At 43.3% G+C, this 23,533-nt stretch overlaps 1 protein-coding gene across 2 annotated transcripts in view; it reads right to left on the reverse strand.

Annotated features, from left to right (window-relative positions):
• dscc1 (DNA replication and sister chromatid cohesion 1) overlaps positions 1 to 22,628 on the reverse strand; it is a 57,091-nt gene extending 34,463 nt beyond the window's left edge. The window contains exons 1-3 of one of the 2 annotated variants that reach the window (XM_069920595.1): positions 22,330 to 22,628; positions 13,375 to 13,543; positions 12,577 to 12,675 (exon numbers count right to left, since the gene is read on the reverse strand). In XM_069920595.1, the coding sequence (XP_069776696.1) occupies positions 12,577 to 12,675; positions 13,375 to 13,543; positions 22,330 to 22,499 (438 nt within the window). In that variant the 5' untranslated portion in view covers positions 22,500 to 22,628. The remainder of the gene's footprint in view (positions 1 to 12,576; positions 12,676 to 13,374; positions 13,544 to 22,329) is intronic. The other variant, XM_069920596.1, reaches the window with a different exon arrangement.
• Positions 22,629 to 23,533: the final 905 nt, after the last annotated feature.

Here is a 23,533-nt window from a genome sequence, read left to right on the forward strand (position 1 = left end):
AACTCCAAAGAAAATGGGCCAATGAGAATTTTTCTCAAGCAAAATATTTCAGTAACAATTGGGTCTGGAGCAGTCATTCTCAACCTTCCCTTTCACATACCACCTTAAGCAATCCCCTACTAATCACAGAGCACCCATGGCATAGGGATTACTTAAAGTGGTATGTGAGTGGAAAGAAAAAGGTTGAGAACCACTGCACTAAAGAGACTTTGTAGCACTAACAAAGGAACAGCAATGGAAAATTCATCAGTCAATCGTAAATTCAAAATAGTTTTTATTAAATTATTAAAAACATAACATTTCTTACTAATCTCTAAACTTAACCCACTATGCACTAATGTTAACAAATGTATAATAAAGTCCCACTCTGAAAAGTCAATTTTTTAAAACCAGCATAATTTTAGTCTTGCTTGAAGGACTTAAATTTTCAGTTCAGAAATAATTATAATTTTAAAGATCAAATCTTCAGACCCTTTAAACTCAATTCTTTCAATGAGTTGTCCTTGAGATATTTTTTTCAGGCAGAAGTCACCATCTTCTGAGCTACAAAAGTATTCTCCTTTTCACAGGAGATGCAAGTCCTGTCTTTCCAGGATGTCTTTGAGAGATATTCTTTAAGCAGAAGTGACCATCTTCTGGTCACATATGTATCTCCTGTTAAAAGGGGAATACAAGTCCTGTCCTGCTGGCTGGAGAAGAGGCACCTATGTAACTTTAACTTTTGCCGTCGCTTGTCGAGTCGTTCTCTGAGGGAGAGGAAGCAAGTCGGCAGGCCCGATCGATAAGGTGGGCCCCATTTCTTCAGTCATACTGACCTGGTTAATATTGAGCTTTTGATTTCTTTGTAGTTAAGTTTAAAACAAATCTCAATATTTAAATTTTTTTTTTAAATTCCATTTGGGTTTTAATTAATACTGCCGGGAGATGGGAGAGGTGTATTTTCACGTCTCCAACCTATGCCATCACACAACACTCCACCCTCCCCTACTCCATTGTTCTTGAATAATTAAGACCCACTTCATATCTGTGACTGAGAATGAACTCTCTTTTGAGTACAATGGTTCTTTGTAATATATATGGTGACCTGTGTGTAACCCTGTAACCCTGTAACCCACCCACAACTAACCCAAGACATATTTATAAGAAATATAGCTTAACATTAACACAGATCCATTCCATCTGACAAAGATGTGCACGAATTTAAAAACAGTACTATTTCACTTTTTTTTTAAAATACATTCAATGAGCCCTAATACATCATTTAGAATCAGAATTTATGGTCATGAAGTTCAATATTTTGCAGCAGCATCAGAGTGTAAGCGTTCATATTATAACCATCAGTTAAAATCTAGGGCTTAGCGGGCGTTGGGCCTTCTGTTTTCGGGTGAGGAGGTGGTGAATCATAGCTCGGGTGACTGTTGAGAGGAGGAGGAGCTTGGAGAGGTCGAGGGGTTAATTGGTCAAGGGCCAATAAAAGGAGGGTAGGTATTAGGGAGTGGCCCAGTGAGTGAGTGGCCCAGTGAAGGAGTGAGGCTTCGAGGCTTTGGCTCATGAGGATTTGGCGAGCAGAGACTGAGGACAAGCATATCTGAATTGAGGTAAGACGCTCACATTTAATATTTTTTTATATTTACTCTGGTAAGGTACAAGGAAAAGGAGGAAGGATGAGTGTGAGGGCAGTTTTCTGCTCCCTTTGTCACATGTGGGAAGTCATGGAGTCTTCTAACCTCCCGGATGTCCACATGTGCACTAAGTGTGCTGAGCTGCAGTGTCTAAGGGACTGAGTTAGGGACCTTGAGCTGCAGCTCGATGACCTTTGGTTAGGGAGAGCGAGGCCATCATAGATAGGAGTTATAGTCAAGTGGTCACACCTGGCCTACAAGAGATGGGGCAGTGGGTTACTGTTAGGAGGAAGAAAGAGAAAGGTCGGGCTCCAGAGAGAGCATCTCAGCCTGAAATCCTCAGAAATAGGTACTCCTCCTGGAGTACTTAGGAAGGGGATAGTCAGGCTAAGGTAGGCAGAAGTGTGGGGTCAGCCTCTGTAGCCCAGAAAGGAAGCAATAGGAAGAATAGGGCGATAGTTATAGGGGACTCGCTGGTGAGGTGGACGGACAGAGGTTTTTGTGGAAGAGATAAAGAAAACTGGATGGTGGTTTGCCTCCCTGGTGCCAGGGTCCAGGATGTGGCTACACGAGTCCAGACATCCTAAAGGGGGAAGGGAAAGAGCCTGAGGTCATGGTTCACGTCGGTACCAACGACATTGGTAGGAAGGAAGAAGTGGTCCTATAAAAAGAATATAAGGAGTTAGGAAGGGAGCTCAGAAGAAGGACCACTAAGAGTGTAATCTCCAGATTATTTCCTGTGCCACGCCATAGCGAGGGCAAAGATAGATTCAGGTGGAGACTGAATGTGTGGCTGAAGGGGTGGAGTAAAAGACAGGGTTTTAAATTCTTGGACCACTGGGACAATTTCTGGGGGAGATGGTACCTATTTGTAAGGATGGGTTACATCTAAATCCCAAAGGTACCAGTCTCCTGGCAGGGGAATTTGCTGGGGCTTAAAACTAGTAAGGTTGGGGACAAGGGTTCATGTCATGGAGGAGAGCAAGAACATAGTCTTTAGGCAAAGAAAAAAAGGCTTTTTCGCACATTCTGGAAGTGGAACAGCAGCAGGTAATAAATAGTGGCCATAGTAACAATTATAGAGAGGGTGAGAGGCAGAAATTTAAATGTGGACGATCTCTGTGATGCATTTATTTCAATGCAAGGAGTGTGGTAAACAAGGTGGATGAACTAATGGTGTGGATTGACACGTGGTGTTATGATGTGATAGCAATTAGTGAGACATGGTTGAAGGAAGGTTGTGACTGGCCGTTAAATATTCAGGGATTTCGCTGCTTTAGATGTGACAGAATTGGCGGGGTACGAGGGGGAGGTGTGGCGTTGCTTGTCAGGGAAGATATTACAGCGGTGCTGAGGCAAGATAGATTGGAGGACTCATCAAGCGAGGCTCTGTGGGTTGAACTAAAAAATAAGAAAGGTGAGGCTACAAATATAGGGGTATATTATAGGCCGCCAAAAGAGGATAGGGAACTGGAAGAGCAAATGTGCAGGGCAATAGCTGAGATGTGTGGTAGAAATAGGGTTGTGATAGTTGGGGATTTCAATTTTCCTAACATTGATTGAGAAACACAATTAGTAAGGGGGCAGGATGGCTTAGACTTTGTACAATGTGTTCAGGATTGCTTTTTACAGCAGTATGTTGAGGTGCCTACTAGAGGGGAGGCAGTGTTAGGGAATAGCGCAAGTGACGGAAGTGTGCGTTGGTGAGAACTTTGGATCCAGTGATCATGGGTCCATTAGCTACAACTTAAATATGGAAAAGGATAGATCAGGTCCAAGGTTGAAGATGTTAGAGTGGGGAAGGCTAGATTTGAAGAAATGAGAAGGGATTTGCAGAAAATTGTATGGGCTGATCTATATTCTGGAAAGGGTGTGGAGGAGATTTGGAGGGCATTTAAAGAAGATATTGAGAGTGCAGGATCTTTACGTGCCAGTCAGATCGAAAGGCAAGGTCAAAAGTTCAAGGGAACCGTGGTTTTCTGGAAAAATTAAGAAGTTGGTTCAGGATAAGGGGGGGGCATATCCTAAATTTAAGAAGCAAAAAATGGATAAAGTGTAGTATGATTATTACATAGTTTGCAGAAAAAAACCTTAAGGAAATTAGAAAGGCAAAAAGAAGGTATGAGGGGTCAATAGCTGATAAGGTAAAAGTGAATCCAAAGGGTTTTTTACAGATATGTGAATAGTAAAAGGAGGGTTAAGGATAGAATAGGACCTCTGGAAAATGAGACCAGTGAACTGTGTGAGGAACCGTATCAGATAGGAGAGATATTAAACCATTTTTTCTCATCTGTGTTCACGAAGGAAAAGGACATTGGACTATCTGAGATAAGTGAGGCAAATGGCTTAGTTATGGAAAAGATAGGGATTAGTTAAGAGAGGGTTTTGGAGCTTCTAGGGTCAGTAAAAGTGGATAAGTCTCCTGGTCCTGATGGGATTTTCCCCAGGACTTTAAGGGAGGTCAGGGAGCAAATAGCGGAGGCACTGTCAGTGATTTTTCAATGATCACTGGATGAGGGGGTGGTGCCGTGGGATTGGAGGGTTACTAATGTAGTTCCGTTGTTTAAAAGGCATGAGGTGTCGGCCAAGTAATTATAAGCCTGTAAGCTTGACTTTGGTGATAGGGAAAGTTATGGAGGGTATTCTTAGAGATGGTGTGTATAAATATCTGGATAGGCAGGGATTGATCAGGAGCACCCAGCATGAGTTTGTGAAAGGGAAGTCATGTTTGACGAACCTTGTTGAGTTTTTTGAAGAAGTGACAAGAAAGGTGGATGAAAGTAGGACAGTTGATGTAGTCTATCTGGATTTTAGTAAAGCTTTTGATAAGGTTCCATATGAAAGGTAAGTAAGGAAGTTTTAGTCACTAGGGATTAATAGAGAAATAGTAAGATGGGTTCAGAGGTTGCTGGAGGAGAGACAGCAGAGGCTCATGGTGGACAACTGTCTGTCAGGATGGAAGCCTGTGACGAGTGGCATGCCTCAAGGATTGGTGCTAGGTCCCCTGTTGTTCATTATTTATATTAATAATTGGGATGATGGGGTGGTTAACTGGGTAAGTAAATACGCAGACGATACAAAAATAGGGGGAGTGGTGGATAGCGAGGAAGGTTTTCAAGGATTACAGAGGGATTTGGTTTGTTTGGAAAATTGGGCTAAAAGATGGCAGATGGAATTTAACATAGAGAAGTGTGAGGTGCTTCATTTCGGGGAAAAAAAAAATCAAATTAGGACATATGTAGTAAAAGGGAGGACATTGGGGAATGCACAAGAACAAAGAGATCTTGGAGTTATGGTGCAGGGTTCCTTCAAGGTGGATTCCCATGTTGACAGGGTGGTTAAGAAGGTTAAATCATAGCAGAGTATAGGAGCTGGGAAGTGTTGCTTCAACTGTTTAAGGCCAGGTTTGGAGTATTGTGTTCAGTTCTGGTCTCCAAATTATAGGAGGGATATTGATAAGGTGGAGAGGGTGCAGAGAAGATTTGCAAGGATGTTGCCTGGCTTAAAATACCTAGAGTACAGAGAAAGACTGAAGAGGTTAGGACTTTATTCATTGGAACGTAGACAGTTGAGAGGGGATTTGATAGAGGTGTTTAAAATTATGAAGGGAATAGACAGACTAGATGCAAGCAGTCTCTTCCCTCTGAGAGGAGGGGAGGACACAAGTTGAGGGTAAGTGGGCAAAATTTTAGGAGAAACATTAGAGAATGCTTCTTCTCTCAGAGAGTGGTGTCTGAATGGAATAATCTTCCGGAGGAAATAGTTAAGGCAGAGTCAATTCTTTCGTTTAAGAAGAGGCTGGATATATACATGGATAGGAGGGGTTTGGAGGGTTATGGGCGGAGAATAGGTGGGGGGATCTAGTGGAGTTTTTTTTGAGTGAACCGGCATGGACTTGAAGGGCCAAAATGGCCGGTTTCCATGCCATAAACTGTTATATGGTTATATGTTACATCTTACAACATTACTATAAAATAAAAATATACAAAAGTAAACAATCTAATAATAATAATAATAAATTAAATTAAATACAAAAACTATTTAAACAAGTGCACAAAAAGTATGGCACGAATAGTGATGAGAAAAGTTAAATGTGAATTATTCGGCTAAGGGCACCCACAAGCCAATCATGAATGTAGTGGATGTAATATTGTGAGCCATGCATGCAGTAAATTTTTAATTTGAAGTGCAAGTGAATTGCTAATTCACGGACAAAGTTTGCTTTAATCCCGGAATCATGGGTAGGGAGAAAAAAAAACCTTGTGCTGCGTACTGTGGATATAGACTAATGACATAATAGGTTCTCAAGACAAACGGTGTATACACATGGACTATGATAGTTGTAGTGAATTTTGACAAATCCCAGTCTTCAAGCAGATGTATATTTGTTGAAATTTGGGGTGGACAGTAAATATCAGATGACACAGATATTCTTGCCCCTCAATAACTTGTCTAGATGCATCAATGATTATCGGCTGGTGGCACAAATATCTGCTGTGGTGAAGAGCTTTGAGAGATTGGTTAGAGTGATCAACTCTTATCCCTAGACCCACTTCCGTTCACCTGTTATCACAACAGGTCAATGGTAGATGCCACCTTGCTGACCCTTAACTCTGCAGTAGATCACTTAGACTACAGGAATACTCGTGTCAGGCTGCTGTCATGACCACAGCTCAGCATTCAAAACCTTCATACCTACAAAACTCGTGACCAAGGTAAAGGATTTGGGGCTCTGCAACTCGATCCTTGATTTCCCAATCAGTGTGGATCAGCAACAACAGCTCCTCCTCTCTGACCACCAACTTGGATACAGACCCCAAAGCAGTGTGCTTAGTCCTCTATTCCATTCCTTGGCATTGTACACCAAGTTCAGATGAACATGAATCAGATGGTAGAAGCAGTCAAGTTCAGCTCCAACTCAATCTACAAATTCACTGACAAGTCAACCGCAGTGGGCCGAATAACTGGAAATAAGCAGTCAGAATACAGAATAGAGATCTAGAATATAGTTGTGTGGTTTTTTTTCTCCTTTGGTGTGCATGTGTACGACAGTAAATTCATCACCACTGAAAACATCCCCTCACGGTGCATCACTGCACAGTACGAGGACTGCTCAGGTCAAGCACACAATAAATTGCAGAGAATTGTGAACATGACTCAGACCATCACACATAGCCACCCCTCCCCTTCATCTATATTCCCCACTGCCTTGAAAAAGTAGCCAACATATTAAAAAGACTAATCCCATCCCAGCCACACTCCTCATTTCCCTCCAGTCAGGAAGAAGATTCACGAGCGGGAGATCACACACGAGATTCATGGACAGATGTTATTTTTCCTGACGTTATTACACTATTAAACAAACCCCAAATGACATTGCCTTCACTCCATACCAACTGATCTCTGTACTTCAGTACTGACTCTTACTCGTTATACTATGCATGAGATAACTTCTGGCCTGCTCATAAATATGACCTCCATCACTGCATCTTGGCATATGTGACAATTATTTGAATTTCATCAAATGTCAAGGGAACATGGGATCCCATGTTGAGGCCAGTGAAAATGTAGCCAAGCAGAACAGAGAAATGAGAATCATGGGATAGTTGCCTAAAGTCATCCCACCTTCTAATCCACAAATCAAGCTGGCTCAGATTAGATATTATTATCCATCTTTAATCAGCTACTCAATTTTTAAAACAAGTAGTAGTCCATGCAGTTACTAACAATACAAAGCCAAACAAAGTAGAGCCATGGTTCCCTACTTGAAGGCTTGAATTCAAGATTTTCCACCCCCCAACCCCCCTTCACATTATCCTTTTGTGATTCGTAATGGCCCTCCCACCTTCCCTTAGATGGTGAAGCCAAAACTTTGAAGAAGGCTTCAACAGGCATATAACTGACCCTCCATCAGCAAGCCAAAATGAGTGAAACTCGGTATGATGGTAGAGAGGTCAACGAGGACAGTACCAGCTTATTCCAATCAAGGGAATAAAGACCACACCAATCCCACTCGAGGCAGGAAACCAACCTTCCTGAAGAGCAGAAAAACCAGGACTCAAGAACCCAGACCAAGCACGACACATGGTAACTGGGAAATCAGACAGATAGTTAAAACCCAAATACTGTACGATTGATGCAGAAAATAAAGATGCATTTGCACCAGGATCTGACTTCTGTCCTTTCCAAACTTTAAAGCACCTGGGTTAAACACACTAAAAGGGAATAAACACATCAGAATCAGAAATTCGTTGTTTTGCAGCAGCATCTTAGTGTAAACATTCATATTATAACCATCTTACATTACTATAAAAAAAACTAAATAGTGCACGAAAAGTAAGGCAAGTGTCTTTGGTTCATTGATTATTCAGAAGTCTAATGACAGCGGGGAAGAAGTTGTCCTTCTGCCACTGAGTACTTGTCTTTAGAATCCTGTAGCAGAGTGAAGAGGGCATGGCCTGGGAGGTGGGGTGTGAGGATAGAGGATGCTTTTTTTATTTTAAAGACACCGCCTCACATCAATATCCTCAATGGAATGAAGACTGGTGCCTGCAATACCACAGGCCAAGTTAACAACCCTCTGGAGTTTATTCTTGTCCTGAGAGATGGCGCCTCCATCCCAGGCAGTGATACAACGAGCCAGCATGCTCTCCATGGTACACCTGTAGAAGTTTACGAAAGCTTTCGGTGACATACCGAATCTCCTCAAACACCTCACAAAGTATAGCCGCTGGTGAGTCATGCGCCAGGGCTTTCTTGCCATCTTGGTCTCTCACTTTGGTGTCCCGGCAGAGGTTATGTCCGTCCAGGGAGTACAATTCACCTCTGCCCTGTGGACAGAACTCTCCAGACCTCTGGGCACCCAGCTGCGTTGCACCACAGCTTACCACCCTCAAGCCAATGGGCTAGTCGAGCGTTTCCATCGCCATCTCAAATCGGCGCTGATGTCACGCCTCAAGAAGCCCAACTGAGTGGACAAACTGCCCTGGGTTCTCCGAAGCCTTCACACAGCACCCAAAGATGACCTCAGGATCTCCTCGGCTGAACTAGTCTAAGGATAGACCATCGCAGTGTCTGGACAATTCCTCTCTCCAGCAACAAAGCACGTCGCTGTCACCACCGTCTTCCTTGACAGGCTGCGTGACAAACTGGGCTTTATCGCCCCACCATCGCGACATAGTCAACCGCCCTGCAACTACCTCCCAGACTTGTATTTTTGTGAATATGTGTTTGTGTGCAGGGGCGCACACAGGACTCCCCTTTAATGACCTTATGAATGTCCATACAGGATGCTACACAAAAACGCTTCAACATTCACCCTTGACACTGGGGGCAAGGAGGAGTTATTCACGCTGGACAAGTTCCTCCACTAGTGTGTCGGGATCAGCCACCGAAACAGCACACCTCTCCCTCGATGAATCCCGACACCATCAGTGCTGGTTCTTGGGTTGGGGGTTGTGTGGCAACGCACATGCTTGTAGCGGTGAACTGGCCTAGTGTGTCGTGCAAAGTTGGCAGGGCAGCCATGGTAAGGATGGCATTGTGGGACTGTCTCTTCCGGTCCAGATGGGAAGGTAGCCACTCAAGCGCAAGGACATTAGGAGCAGGACCTAGGATGGGCTTAAAGGCTGCAGCACGGAATTCAAAATAAAGCAGTTGTGATATTGGAGCTCACAGCCTGTTGTCTAGTCTCTTCGCTGAGATCACTCACAACGCTACACTGTTCTCTAACCCTTCCTATTAATGTTATTAGTAGTTCCTGTGGCAGCGCACATCTCTGTAAGCAAACCGGCCCCGTTTGTACCACTGCGCTGGCGGGCCAGCTGCAGAAGATGGCACTCGTCAGGGCTTGCTCATTGCCTCGTGATTTAGGCCACAGCTCGCACGCTGGTCAATGGGATGACATCACCGCTGCGTGGGGCAGAACTCCCATTGGCCTTAAAGGGGCGCACGCGAAATTCAAATAAACAGTTCTACTGGAAACCCCAGAGTCCAGTGATGTTTTCTGTGTGTAGCCGCCGCTCCATTCCTTCCATTTCTGTAAATCTTCTATTTTCTTAAGCAATGGTGTATAATTCAATTTAAATAAGTTATGTAAATTATTGTCGACTTTAATACCTAGATATTTAATTGCATCTCTCTGCAATTTAAACTGACTTTCCCTTTTACATCTGCCATTACTATAAGCATTATTTCACTTTTATCATAATCTATTTTGTAACCACATACTAAAAACTGTTTATTGTATCACACAAAAAAAAGGCAGAGCTCAAACCAGAGTTTCAATAACAAACTTCAAACTGAGGAAAGTGAATGAAGTTAAAAGAGAAGTTGTTCAATGTGAAAAAGAGCTAGATAAGTGAATATGCTGGTGAAGAGTAAATGGTTGACACTGTTCAAGAAGTAACCAGAATATTCTCAGACTAACCAAGAGTGTAATGGAGGTGCAGTGTACATCATTAGTAAAGATGAGCCAGTTGAGACAAAGAAACTTAAAACTTTCAACATAGCAAAAAGTGTCAGAGATGTCATGGATGTGACCTTTGATGTCCTTCAGATGCAATGGGAAGGAACTGGAATAGAAAGAAAGAACAGAGTTAAGATAGGATGAAATAAGTTTGGTGGAGCAAAGGCAGGCTGAAGTGAAGGGTCTGATTGGACAATCCTGCTGAGAGAATCTTGGACAGGAGACAGAAGCAGGCTTTGGAGTACTGAAAGAGAAGGATTGAAGCTCCAGGGAAAATTCAAGACATATAAGGCATTTATCCCGTCAGCAGTTACATTGAATGAAATTAAGAGAGGATTAGAGGCAAGAAAGCATCTAGATTAATCATAATTTCAAGAAATAGAATTACGCCTCAACTGTAGAACCAAAGTAGGCAGGAAGCCAAGATAGCAAAAAATCTCAGAACATGTCAGGCTGAGTTAATTATCATGGGGACACAAGATCAGGCCTGTTTTGTTCACATCATTCAAGGTCAGTAAGATTAGTGAAAATATAGCAGGGATGGAACTGGGAGTGAGGAAAGGCGAGAAGGAAATTAAAAGGGTGGAACATCCGGCAAGGTATTGGAATTGAAGAGTTCCAGAGGTTTACAAACTCCAGCACCCAAAGGAAGGAAAACCCCGTCTGTGGCAGCCCAAGATTTAACAGGACGTGAAAATGCAAGCCACAAAAAATTTGACATGGACTGAATCAGTGACACTGCACAGAGAGGTCAAGAGAACACAGATGCTGATACGCGTCATTAAGTGGTGAGAACACTGCCTGGAGAATCATATCCATGATTCTTGATCCTAATTGCAATGGGTAGAATTTACATCCAGAGGCATTTGCCAATCAAAGGGATCTCACCATTTTGGACAACACCACAAGTGCAGGTGAGAAGTGAGAAAGAAATCACTGAGACTGAATGAAGAGAAAGGGGCAGATGGGTGTTCCAAAGAGCAGGATTTGGTTTTAAAAAACTGTGGGTGCTAGAAATCTGAAATAAAAACTGGAAACACTTCCAAGTCCTGTAAAAAGAGAAATAGAATCAATGATGCAGGTTAAAGATCCCTGTCTTAGAACCTGGAAGAGAGAAAATGTTAGTTGTAAGTACAGAGAGGGTAAGGATGGGATGATAAAGAGTGAGGGAGTATTTAAGATAGGTTGAGTTCAAAGGTGCCATTAAAAGCTGTTAATTAAGCCACAGCATGCTGCTGTGAAAGGTAAAGCCAAAAATTCCAAAGAATCTGGGGATGGCACTGATAGTTTAGCAGCTGCAGCGCCAGCATTCAGGACTGGGGTTCAAGTCCCGCACTCTCTGTAATGAGTTTGTACATTCTCCCCACGTTTGCGTGGGTTTTGCCTGGGAGCTCTGCTTTCCTCCCACCATTCAAATTGTACCAGGGGTTGTAAGGGCAGCACAGGCTCAAGGACCAAAAGGGCCTGTTACCATGCTATATGTCTACATTTAACTCTGAATATCATAGGATATCATGGATAAGGGAAAATGTTGTTTATAGCGAGTATGGAGAACTGAAAATAGGAGAATAGAGAAAGCATCATGGAATTGGGGGGGGGGGGGGAGTACTTTTTAAAAGAAAAGGACAGTTAAATAGGAGGCATGACATGGTACTGACAAAGCCCTTGCACATTGTCAGGATATTTAGGGCAAGGGCATAACCAGAGAATTCGGGCCCAAAGTGGCAATATATCCATGGAGCCAGAGATTGCAGCTGTGACCTTAAATGAATATTTCTCAATGAAATAAACTTTGGAGAGAGGGAGAGGGAGACATTACATAATTGAGGTTCATCGATTTGGTAGATGGTAAGAAACCTTTCTGCAGAGAAGAATTGGTATTCAGAGGGCACAGGTTCAAGGTAATTGTTAAGAGATTTAGAGAGAATTTAAGGAAGAAATTTTTCATCCAAACTGGTTGAAATTTGAAACAATTACACCCTCTCAATGTGTATTTAGTAACAGGACAAACATTTCAAATACCACGACAATTAAGGCTTCAGGCAGAGCTGGGAAAGGGATTTGTACAAGACAGGCTTTTTGTGGCATGTAAGGATTCCAAACCAGGAAACACTGAGGAGATAAACAATAGGAATACAATGGATAACTATTTGCAAATAAGTGACAAATGTACCAGATAGCTGATAACAGTCAGTGACATTATGGGCATTTAGACTTGTATTGAGATTAAATAGGATCTATTGTTCCAGACTCAGAGTTGCTCACCATCCACACAATCTTTAAGGCCTAACTATCAAGATGTAGTTTTAATATCTTGTGTGCCTGGAAACCCAAAATACTCTGCTCTTCCATATGTCTCTCAACATCTCAAAACCTTTTCTTCACACAGTCAAGTCAGAAATGTGAGCTAGCACACAGTGCACTTTCCTTCAAGTTAGCATGTTGAAAAGATGCTGAATAACATCCAAAAGAAGCCAAGCCACTTGCCTGGCACAGGGCTGATGACAGTTGGCTTCCCTCTCCACTGCTGGCACAGTCCTGCGGCAGTATGCAAGAACTCATCACCGTTCCTTTGACGCTCATTAACTACAAAAGACATGCAATCTCATCATTGTAACTTGCAACTGAGGGGCTCAAGCCCAAAACGTTGGATCTGCATCTTTACCTTTGCGACATAAAGCACATTGTTTGACCTGCTGAGCTTCTCCAGCAATGTGGGGTTTTTTTTTTAAAAAAGTTCAACCATAGAATCTACAGAATTTTGTGATTTACTTGCACTAATGTTATGTTAGTTTCCCCCCTCCCCCCAAAAAACATGCTTACATGCCTAACAGAAACCCAAGAGAAATGTTACCAGAGGAGATTAAGATGGTGAATAAAAAGCTTGATCAAATAGGGTTGCTTTAAAAAGATCCTGACAGCTGCCCAGTCAAGTGTGTGTCAGCTGCTACTCAAAGGCATTACTGCTTCCGTAGCTCCAGAAAACAGAATGCAAACGGTTACTGAAGCCAAACACTCAATAGTGGTGGCAAAACTTTTTTTTTGAAGAAACTCTGCAAAACCAAAATTACAGAATTGCCCAGCAACCCACGTAGTGGTATCCAGCTGCTTGGAGTAGCCATCCCACCACCACCTCTGGACAGCTAGGGAAATTTAAAAAAAAATCAGAGATGTCCACCAATGCCTACATTTAAAGATTGTCAACTTCAAAGAAAGATCTGCTTCACAACATGGTGCAAAGTTGACCCTTCCTTAATAAAGTAATTGTTTATATAAAAGTTTCACCTGAGAGTGCATCACATGCTGTGAGCTTGTGTTTGATGGAAGCTGATCGGGGGTTTTGCAATCAGGTATGATGAGTAGCATGTTCGATGTATCAGCTATCTTCAAGTCGTAGGTTTTATCCTCACTACATAATACTGCATGTTCATCCTTATCACCTCGGATAATTAAACTAAAAACAGGAAACAAAAACAATACAACAGTGTTTCAACAATATTCCATCAAACATTTCCAACTTTTGCAAACACCAAACTTAAAAATTGTATCTCTGCATCACCCATCCAAGGCAGCAGAGGCCGATAATGTCCTAATATGCAACTGATCAACTAAATATTTACAATTATCTGTGACAGACTCAATGGTTACATTTCTTTGCCAACTCTCAACCATGTTGATTTTCATTAAAGAAATCCTTCCAAGCTGTCACAGGTCCAGAGGAATCCCAGAACCAGCAGCAACAGAAATTCACCAGACAATGGTTACTTTAACAAAAAGGTTTTTAATTTTCTTCATACATAATAACAAGATCAATATTTAACTTATTTCTTCTTCTTTGGCTTGGCTTCGCGGACAAAGATTTATGGAGGGGTAATATCCACATCAGCTACAGGCTCGTTTGTGGCTGACAAGTCCGATGCGGGACAGGCAGACACGGTTGCAGCGGTTGCAAGGGAAAATTTGTGGGTTAGGGTTGGGTGTTGGGTTTTTCCTCCTTTGTCTTTCGTCAGTGAGGTGGGCTCTGCAGTCTTCTTCAAAGGAGGTTGCTGCCCGCCGAACTGTGAGGCGCCAAGATGCACGGTTGGAGGCGAGATCAGCCCACTGGCAGTGGTCAATGGGGCAAGCACCAAGAGCTTTCTTTAGGCCGTCCTTGTACCTCTTATTTGGTGCACCTCTGTCTCGGTGGCCAGTGGAGAGCTCGCCATAGAACACGATCTTGGGAAGGCGATGGTTCTCCATTCTGGAGATGTGACCTACCCAGCGCAGTTTGATCTTCAGCAGCGTGGATTCAATGCTGTCGGCCTCTGATCGGATGCAAGGATCGACAACGAGATAGACAACAGACTCGCCAAGGCAAATAGCGCCTTTGGAAGACTACACAAAAGAGTCTGGAAAAACAACCAACTGAAAAACCTCAAAGATTAGCGTATAGAGAGCCGTTGTCATATCCACACTCCCATTCGGCTCCGAATCATGGGTCCTTTACTGGCATCACCTAAGGCTCCTAGAACGCTTCCACCAGCATTGTCTCCACTCCATTTAACATTACTATCAACTTAACCCCCTTCTAATTCCAAGAACCTGTGTATGTGTTAGAAAAGTTGTTTGTTTCACAGTCCAATCATTTACTTTTCACTTCTCCAAGTTCACTGGTATCAGGCGATTCTTATACTGTGCACAGAATTTAACATTTATTCACCTGGCTCTGGTGCTTTAACTTAAGTTGCTACCACAAAGGAAGGTCTATTGGTTTCAGAGAGAGATTTCATTTGTTGTTCGTTGAACACACAAACTGATCTTCAATCAACCACTTCATGGATTTTTTCAAAAGGTAACCTCTTCTTCCAGGTTACCACAAAAAGTTCTTCTTTGTCCCCCCTATTTTAGGAAAAGCAAATTAACCAGCCATATCTTCTTGTAATTGACTACAAGGGTTTAGAATAGGCTGAACTCAGAATTCAAAACCAGTCTTCAAATGGGGTCTTGCAACAGGTCTCCCAATTTTGCAGCCTTCACCACGAACCTGCTGCAGTAAACTGAAACTCTCTCCCCCCCCACCAAAGAGAATAGTGTAATGGGTTGTGAGCAAACGCAGCAAAAAGACGGAGACAACAGGCTGAGAGGTCGAGTAACACAGCTGCTTTATTTTGAATTCCACGCTGCAGCCTTTAATCCTGTCTCCGGACCAGCCCCCATGTTCTGCACATGTCACGCATATACCTTTCTGGTCTAGACCAAAAGAAATGGTCCTGTTGCACATTCTTTGCCGCGACTGCCCCGCTGACGCCGCGTGACAAGCAGGGCCAGTTCGCCGCTACAAACATATGTGTCGCCACACAAGACCCCCCTCCCCGCCCAAGAACCAGCACCATTGGTCTTGCGATGCGTGGAGGGTGAGGTCTGCTGTCTCGGCGGCTGACCCCTATGTACTGGTGGGGGGGGAACTTGCACTGGTTGGGCCAAGTCCAGTTGGGATGGTTTCAAGTCCAGTGTGAATAACTCCTCCTTGTCCCCAATGTCGATTGTAAAAGTGAACGTGTTTCTTTGCAGCACCTTGTAGGGTGCTTTATAGGGGCGCTGAAGGGGAGTCCCTGTGCGTGCCCCTTTGCCTGAATATGTACTCACATGAGGACAAGTCTGGGGGGTAGTTGCAGGGCGGTTGACTGTGTTGCAATGGCTGCAGCAGTTTATCTCGCACAGACTGCAGAGTCGGTGTCCAGTTTGGGTGTTGGAGGAAGGAACTGGTCGGGGACTGAAGGGATCTTGTCATAGACTAGTTCAGTTGAGGAGGCTCAGAGGTCATCCTTAAGCACTGTGCGGATCCCCAGGAGAACCCAGAGCAGTTCATCTACCCAGTTGGGCTTCTCGAGTTATGCCATCAGCACTGATTTGAAGAGGCAATGGAAGTGCTCAACCAGCCCGTTGTCCTGGGGGTGGTGGGCCATGATGCAATGCAGCTGGGTGCCCAGGAGCTTAGAGAGCTCTGTCCACAGGCCACAGCTGAACTGCGCTCCTCGGTCGGTCGTTATGTCCACTGGGACACCAAAACAGGAGATCCAGGTGGAGAGGAAAGCCCTGACATACGCATCAGTGGAGGTGTCTGGAATGGGTGTCTGGGCAATGAGTGAACCTGTCCACCATTGTAAGCAGTTAGCGCAACCCTCAGGAGACTGGCAAGGGCCCGACTATGTCGATGTGGACATGCTGGAAACCTGTGAGTTGTAGCGTTGAACTGCTGGACTTGGTGCTTGGTGTGCTGTTGGACCTTAGCAGATTGGCAGTCCGTGCAGGGTTTTGCCCACTCCGTGATCTGTTTGCTTAGGTCGTGCGTATGGGGGGGGGGGGGAAAGGGTGTAACAAACTGTGGATTATGCTGAAAACTGTTCTCCTCTATTGGGTGGGGACCAGAGGCTGGGGTTAGCCCATGAAGACCTTGAGCCAGATCGTGGTGGTCAATGTCTTGCACTAATGCGTTGACTGCTGGTCTGGAGATTGCATCAGTGACAACGTTGAGTTTTCCAGAGAGATGGCAAATGGCTGTGGTGAATTCAGAGACGTAGGATAAGTGTCTCTGCTGTGGGACGGACCATGGGTCAGAGGACTTGGAGGGCTAAAGAGTGCGGCTTGTGATCCGTGTAGACAGTGAACGGCTACCCCTCCAGTAAGTATCAGAAATGGCGGATGGCCAGGTAGAGGGCTAGCGGCTCTCTGTCGAACACACTGTACTTCAGTTTGGGCGGTCGCAGGTGGCAACTGAAAAAGGTAAGAGGTCTCTATAAGTTGTCACGAATTCTTCTTGTCGTGTTGGACGCATCAACTGTGAGGGCTATCAGAATGTCCATTTGTGGGTGTACTAACATTGTTATGTGGGCCAGGGCCTCTTTGGTCTCCTCAAAAGCTTTGTAAGCTTTGTCCATCCATGTGAGCTACTTCTTCAAACCTGACATCAGGATGAAAAGAGGGCACATCATCTTGGCTGCTGCAGGGATGAACCTACTTTAAAAATTCACTATACACTATGCCCACGAACTCTTGTAGCCCCTTCAGTGTTGTTGGCCTGAAGAGCTGTTGTATGTCTTCCATTTTCTTGGGTAAGGGGTGGTGCCATCTTTGGTAATTTTGTAGTCCAGAAAGTCTATTTCCTCAAGGTCGAACTGGCACTTCTCTGGATTAATGGTGAGGCTGAACTGTGCGAGGTGGTTGAAAAGCTGGTGCATGTATGTAATGTACTCCTCAAACGTGCTGATGGCTATGGCTACCAGGATGTCGTTGAGGTAGATGAAAAGGAAAGGCAAGTCTCTGCCAACCACGTCCATGAGGCGCTGGAACGTCTACGCTGCATTTTTCAAGCCGAATGGCATGCAAAGGAACTTGAACAGACCGAATAGGGTGATGGACGTCATCCGGGTGCATGAGGATCTGATGGCATCCCCAGATCAGGTCGACTTTAGAGAACAGCTCTGTGCCATGGAGATTCACTGTGTAATCCTGGATATGGGGAATTGAGTAGCAGTCGGGCATTGTTACATCATTGAGGCGTCTGTAATCACCACAAGGTCTCCAGCTGCCATTGGACTTTGGCATCAAGTAGAGGGATGAGGCCAACGGGCTGTTGGAACAGCAGACAATGCCAAGTTCTTTTGTGCATTTAAACTTTTCCATGGTGAGGCTACGTTTGTCCAGAGCCAGGCGCTGGGCTCGCAAATGCAATGGCAGGCCAATGGTCATGATGTGGTGCTGGACGCCGTGCTTTGGCATGGCGGCAATGAACTGGGGGCACAGAATGGAGAGGAAGTTAGTGAGGAGACAGCTGTATTAGCCATGTGGCGTCTTCATGGAAGTGAGCAGGGTGGACAGCTCGTTGGACATGCTAAGGGGCACTGTCTGAAAAGGCTCAGCGTGGACCAATTGTCTGCCCTAGAGGTCCACCAGTGGGGAGTGTGCTCACAGGAAATCTGCACCTAACAGAGGCTTGTCTACCGGAGCCAGCGTAAATGACCAATTGAAAGTGATCTCGCCGAAACATACAGGAATTCACCTCTTGCCAAAAGTTTTAATGGCGGTGTTGCTGACAACACACAGGGAGGGACCATGCAGTCTAGTGCATGTCTCAAGCGCCATAGTGGGTATGATACTTATCTCTGCCCCCGTGTCCATGACAAACCTGCAGTCCAAGATCCTGTCCCAGACATGGAGAAGGCTATTCAGTCAGCCAGTTGCCACAGCCACTAACGGCAGCTGGCCCCGTCGTTTCCCAAGAATGGGCATGGCTGGCGACACCTGTGTGCTGGTACCCCCCAATGCTGATGCTAGAAGCACCATTTCAAATCGGGCCTTTCTGTTCTCTGGCGAAGCATGGCCTGTTCATGTGGTGGACTAAACTTGGGTGTTGTCCTTGGTGGCGGTCGTGTAACGCGGTTGACCGAGTCTATGGTCTCACACTTGAAATGGTAGAGAACATCTGCTCGTGCTGCAACCTTGCACAGGTCATTGAAATATGCGTCAGCCAAAAGGAGTCTGACGTTTTTGGGCATTTGCTTGAGGAAAGCCTGCTCAAACATGAGGCAGGGCTTCTGCTCTTCTGCCAGTCTGAGCATCTCGTCCATGAGGGTGGACAGGGTCCTATCGCCTAGGCCGTCCAAGTGATGGAGCCTGGTTACTCTCTCGCATCACAAGAGGCCGTATGTACTAATGAGGAGATTTTATAAGAGCCATGCATGTATCTTCCTCTGGCGGCGCCTGGATGAGGTAATTGACCCGTGAGGTGGCTTCCTGGTGTAGAAGTATCTCATCGAATTGGAGGTTATCTGTTTGATCTGGAACTGGGCCTTCACTTGGCCAAACAAAGTGTGGACCCTGTTCATCCAGAAAATTGGCAGCATCAATGCAATGACACCCACAGCTTCAGTTATGCTGAGACTTCAGGACGTGGAGACTCATCGGGGTCACCAGTGTAGCTGGTTGTGAGCGAGCGCAGCGAAAAGATTGAGGCAACAGGCTGAGAACTCAAGTAACACAACTGCTTTACTTTGAATTCCGCGCTGCAGCCTTTAAGCCTGTCTCTGGTCCCGCCCCCCCCCCACCGCGTTCCGGCACTTGTGTCACAATGACACAAGCGTATGCGCGCCCTTCCAGTCTGGACCAGAAGGGATGTTCCCACGTGCCATTTTTGCCACAGCTGCCCTGCTGACCTGCATGTGACAAGCAGAGCTGGTTCGCTGCTACAAACAGGTGTGTCACCACAATAGCATGTTTTTTTCTGCTCTCTTTTTGGTAAATGACACGACCCCTCGTAGAACAGCAAATTTCTACCAGACTTGGATCGCTGGTACTGGCAATAGATTAATCAGTTCTGGAGCCTGGACATATGTTCCTTTAAAGACAATGGTCCATTTCAATTCCCCAACATCAATTCAATTAACATCTACTTGTGAGTTCTTCATAGATCCTCTTCAAACTCATTGTAAAGACACTGGCAGACATGAAGGCTCCACCTGAGGCAGAGCTCTTGCACTTCAAATGAGATATCTTATGTGGAATGTCAATCAATGTCTGTTTGTGAAGTGTACCCAAACTAATACCTAAACTAAACCCCCTCAATCTATACCTTTTGAAGATATATTTTATCACAATTTTATTAACCCATTCTGTATTAAACCAAAAGTCTAAAACGGAACCACTTTGTCTGGAACCATATTGTATGATATTTGACTCTGTCTGAAGTTAGCCAAAAACTACATTTTGTACCATAACTAAAAGTGCCAAAACATTGCCCAGCTTTAAGTGATGCTGAAACATTTCTGTGCTTTTCTCAGTTACTCCAACGCTGTTTTCCTCTGTTAAAATTCAAGGTTTCTAGAACTATCTATGGGCTAACTTGAATCAAGTATATTCATTGTCATTCTTGTGCTCAATCACATACATTGACACCAGTGAAGCTCTGCCTCATTTTTTAAGGTTCTCATTTCTGTTTAGAGATCTCACCCTTCATCTCAGTGATCTCTCCACCCTCATGATCTTACCCAAATATAACCACTCCACGACTAGTGTCTTTGCTTTCCCCTCTAAGCCCCAAGGCTATGGTATTTATTCACCAGTCTTGGTCACTTCACTTTGTTCTCTTCAGACACTTCTGAAGATGCTTAAAATATTAGATTGAGAGGTACCTGAATAATCACTGCATCAAAGGTTATGGGGAGAAGGCAGGGGAGTAGGTCTGAGAAGGAGAATGGATCAGCTCATGATGAAATGGTGGAGCTGACTCAATGGACCAAATGGCCCACTTCTGCTCCTATACTTTATAGTCTTATTACATAAATACACAAACATTTTTCCCCACATCTTCCCCTGAAATGTTAACTCCACAATTAATGGAAACATTCATGGATCTCAAAAAGGATTCTCAGGAACAACAGATGAAATCATCACGCATCTCCACGTAGTCCAAAACAATAAGAAAAAAAAATTCTGCTTAGTGTCAATTATGGTTCATTTGGTCGCATTTTCACTTTTAAGCCAGAAGCCAATGGGTTGGAGTCTAAATCCCCACTCTGGAGATGAGACACCAATTCAATACAGAGAGCAATTCTTCACCCACTTGTTATTTGTTCAGATGCATTTTAACCATGGCCTCATCTGCTCACTCAGGAGAAAGTAATACCAAATCTGTGTCCAATTTCCATGAAGCAGATACACATTACTGACAACTGCCAGCACAATCTTTAAAAAATTCCTTTTGAAACCAATCTATCTTTAAATCTGGATTAATCCAGGAAATATCTCCCAAGAGAAAAAGCATAGGATTTCTTGGGAGTCTAACACCCATTACCTGTTGATGAAAGTCCATTAAATTAGTCTTAAAAAAAAAGGTTCAATTTGGGACATGTCCAAGTAGAATGCAAAAAAGTACCCAATATCCTGTTTACATCAGAAACACTTATCAGAAATGTCTGAATTCCATCTAAGCTTTTCCGGTGTAAAATATAACTAATGTATAAAATTATATTGTACCATTCTATTTCTGACATTTAATGTACTTTTCATACTATAACATATTTGTGTCCAATTTCTATCAGTTCTCCCAAATCTTTTTCCCACCTTTGATTTATACAAATCTTACTTCTTTAACCCCACCCCACCCCCACAAAAGCATAAATACATCACATATAAACTTTTTTATATTTGGATTTGACATTATTGTTTCCATTTCATCATCTTCTAACAAGAGGCAGGTAAACTTTCTCATAAACAAGCTTTTAGTTGATAATATCCAAATAGTGTATTATTTTGCATTCCATATTTAATTTTCAATTGGTCAAGTGTCATTAAATATCTAATCTTTAATAGACTTTATTCCTTTTTGTGACCAATTAATAAAATTTATATTATTCAATGTAAATGGGATCTATTTATTTTGCCCCAGTGGCATCCTCCCTAATCCATACCCTTTAAAACCCATCAACATATGCCACACTCTAACCAAATGTCTTAATATTGGTGTACCTATTTCTCTCATTAATAATGTCTTGTTCTATTTATATAAAAATTCCTCAGATTATTTTTCACCCATGTTATTCATTTCTATAGCCACTTTTTCTCCTTCCTCAAGAAAGAAAGAAATCTTAACTGGGCAGCTCTGTAATAACATTCAAAATTTGGAAGTTGTATAAACCTCCCAATTAAAATCTCCAGGCTAATTTTTCCATAAAAATCCTCAACATTTTACCTTTCTATAAAAATGTCCTTAAAATTTTATTTAGATCCTTGAAAAATCGTGGAAAAATATTCATTTTAATACAATTTACTCAATCAATTTATGTAATTGGCAAATCACCCATTTTAAAAAACTTCAATTTTCTTAAACAAAGCCCATAATTAAATTTAAAAAGATTTAATATCAATTCAAATTCCAAAATATTTTATCCCACTACCCAGCCATTTGAATTTCGTGTTTTGTCTGCACTGAGTATAGTCACCTGAAGGCAAAGGCATAATTTCACTTTTGTCCCAATTCACATTTGTGTCAAGAGAACCTTTTTACTGATCAGATCAACGATCCTTCATCAAAGCTGAAGTGCTAACTGCATCAATCTCCATGGACCAGTATTCCCAGCCCCTTGGTATTTTTTTGTTTCAGATGCCCAGTAACTGCAATGTTTGCTTTTCACTTGTCGAAGCAAAATGGTTTAATCACAGCCAAAGAGGAAGTAGCCAAACTAGATTCTACAGCAGGAAACCTACCTTTGCCCAGATTCAAGGGATTTACAAAGCGTTTCATCTAGCTCCATTAGGCAGTAATCCCCCGAACTGACATTTTCACTGAACGATATACATTGCACCGTCGACCGGAGATCAGCCGCGTCCAATTTCGCCACTTGTAAAGTGGCCTCAATTTCCTTCAAAGTCCTCATTGCTACAAACTGTTACAAAAGCCAACGCGTCATCAACCCTGTGCGGGAGAGTGACATACAACAGAGCCAGTAAGAACAAGGGTCAGCCCCAAAAATGGGCAGGACTTACAGACTACATCCAATCAGAGCAGAGGCGGAGCAGCTGAGGTTTCCAAAGCGCGCCAAATTGCAGTTGGTTTTGTTCATAATTATGATGTAAAAAGTTGTGCATGTTGAATGTATTAAAATCGTAAGAAATAACGTAATTCTGATCAATGGAGCTGGATTTGGGAAACGAAAATTAAATTAAAATGAACTTTTTTTTTAAAAGCTACCTTGCACAATCAGGAGGACTCCGCGGGTCGAACAGTATCAATGGTACAAAAGAATGGTCGACGTTTCATGCCGGAACCCTTCCGAGCCACTGAATTTCTTCAGCAGATCGTTTTAAGCTGGAGACAAGGTGATCTGGTCAGTGAGTGAATGGGAGCGATTTGAGAGTGAGTTCCCGGACAAAAGTGTGAGAGCTGTGAAATACAACTTGGGAAGATGTGCCTGTCAGATCAGGCTGGAAGTGCCCACTTACAGAGAAAAAAATAGGGGGATAAAAACAAACAAGCTGAGCCGAAAGACATGACAGAAATCAAGTTTCCTGAAATTATCGCGTTCCATGTTGACTGTAAAGTGCCCAGGTGCTGTACTTTCAACGTGATAATCATATGATGAGTTTATTGTCAGACACAATGTAATATTTTACTGCAGCTGAACAAGTGCTTTGCAGAAGGAAATGGGGGTAAATTAAAAAGAGATATTGAATACAAAATATAGTTCATAAATATTCACAGTTCCCCTCATGCAAGAAAAAAAGTAATGCTACATGCTACATAGATGTCTTCAATGGGAGGTTGGGGCCTGTGATGAACTTGGTTCTGCTGCAGCAGTCTGCATTCCTGGGCATTCAAATAACCAAACCAGGCTGTGATGCAACCAATGCTCCTGTAGAGGGTTGAGAGATTATTCAACAACATACCAAATCTTCTCAGATTTCTAACAAA

The sequence above is a fragment of the Narcine bancroftii genome, chromosome 2, assembly GCF_036971445.1.
Source record: "Narcine bancroftii isolate sNarBan1 chromosome 2, sNarBan1.hap1, whole genome shotgun sequence".
NCBI lineage: Eukaryota > Metazoa > Chordata > Chondrichthyes > Torpediniformes > Narcinidae > Narcine > Narcine bancroftii.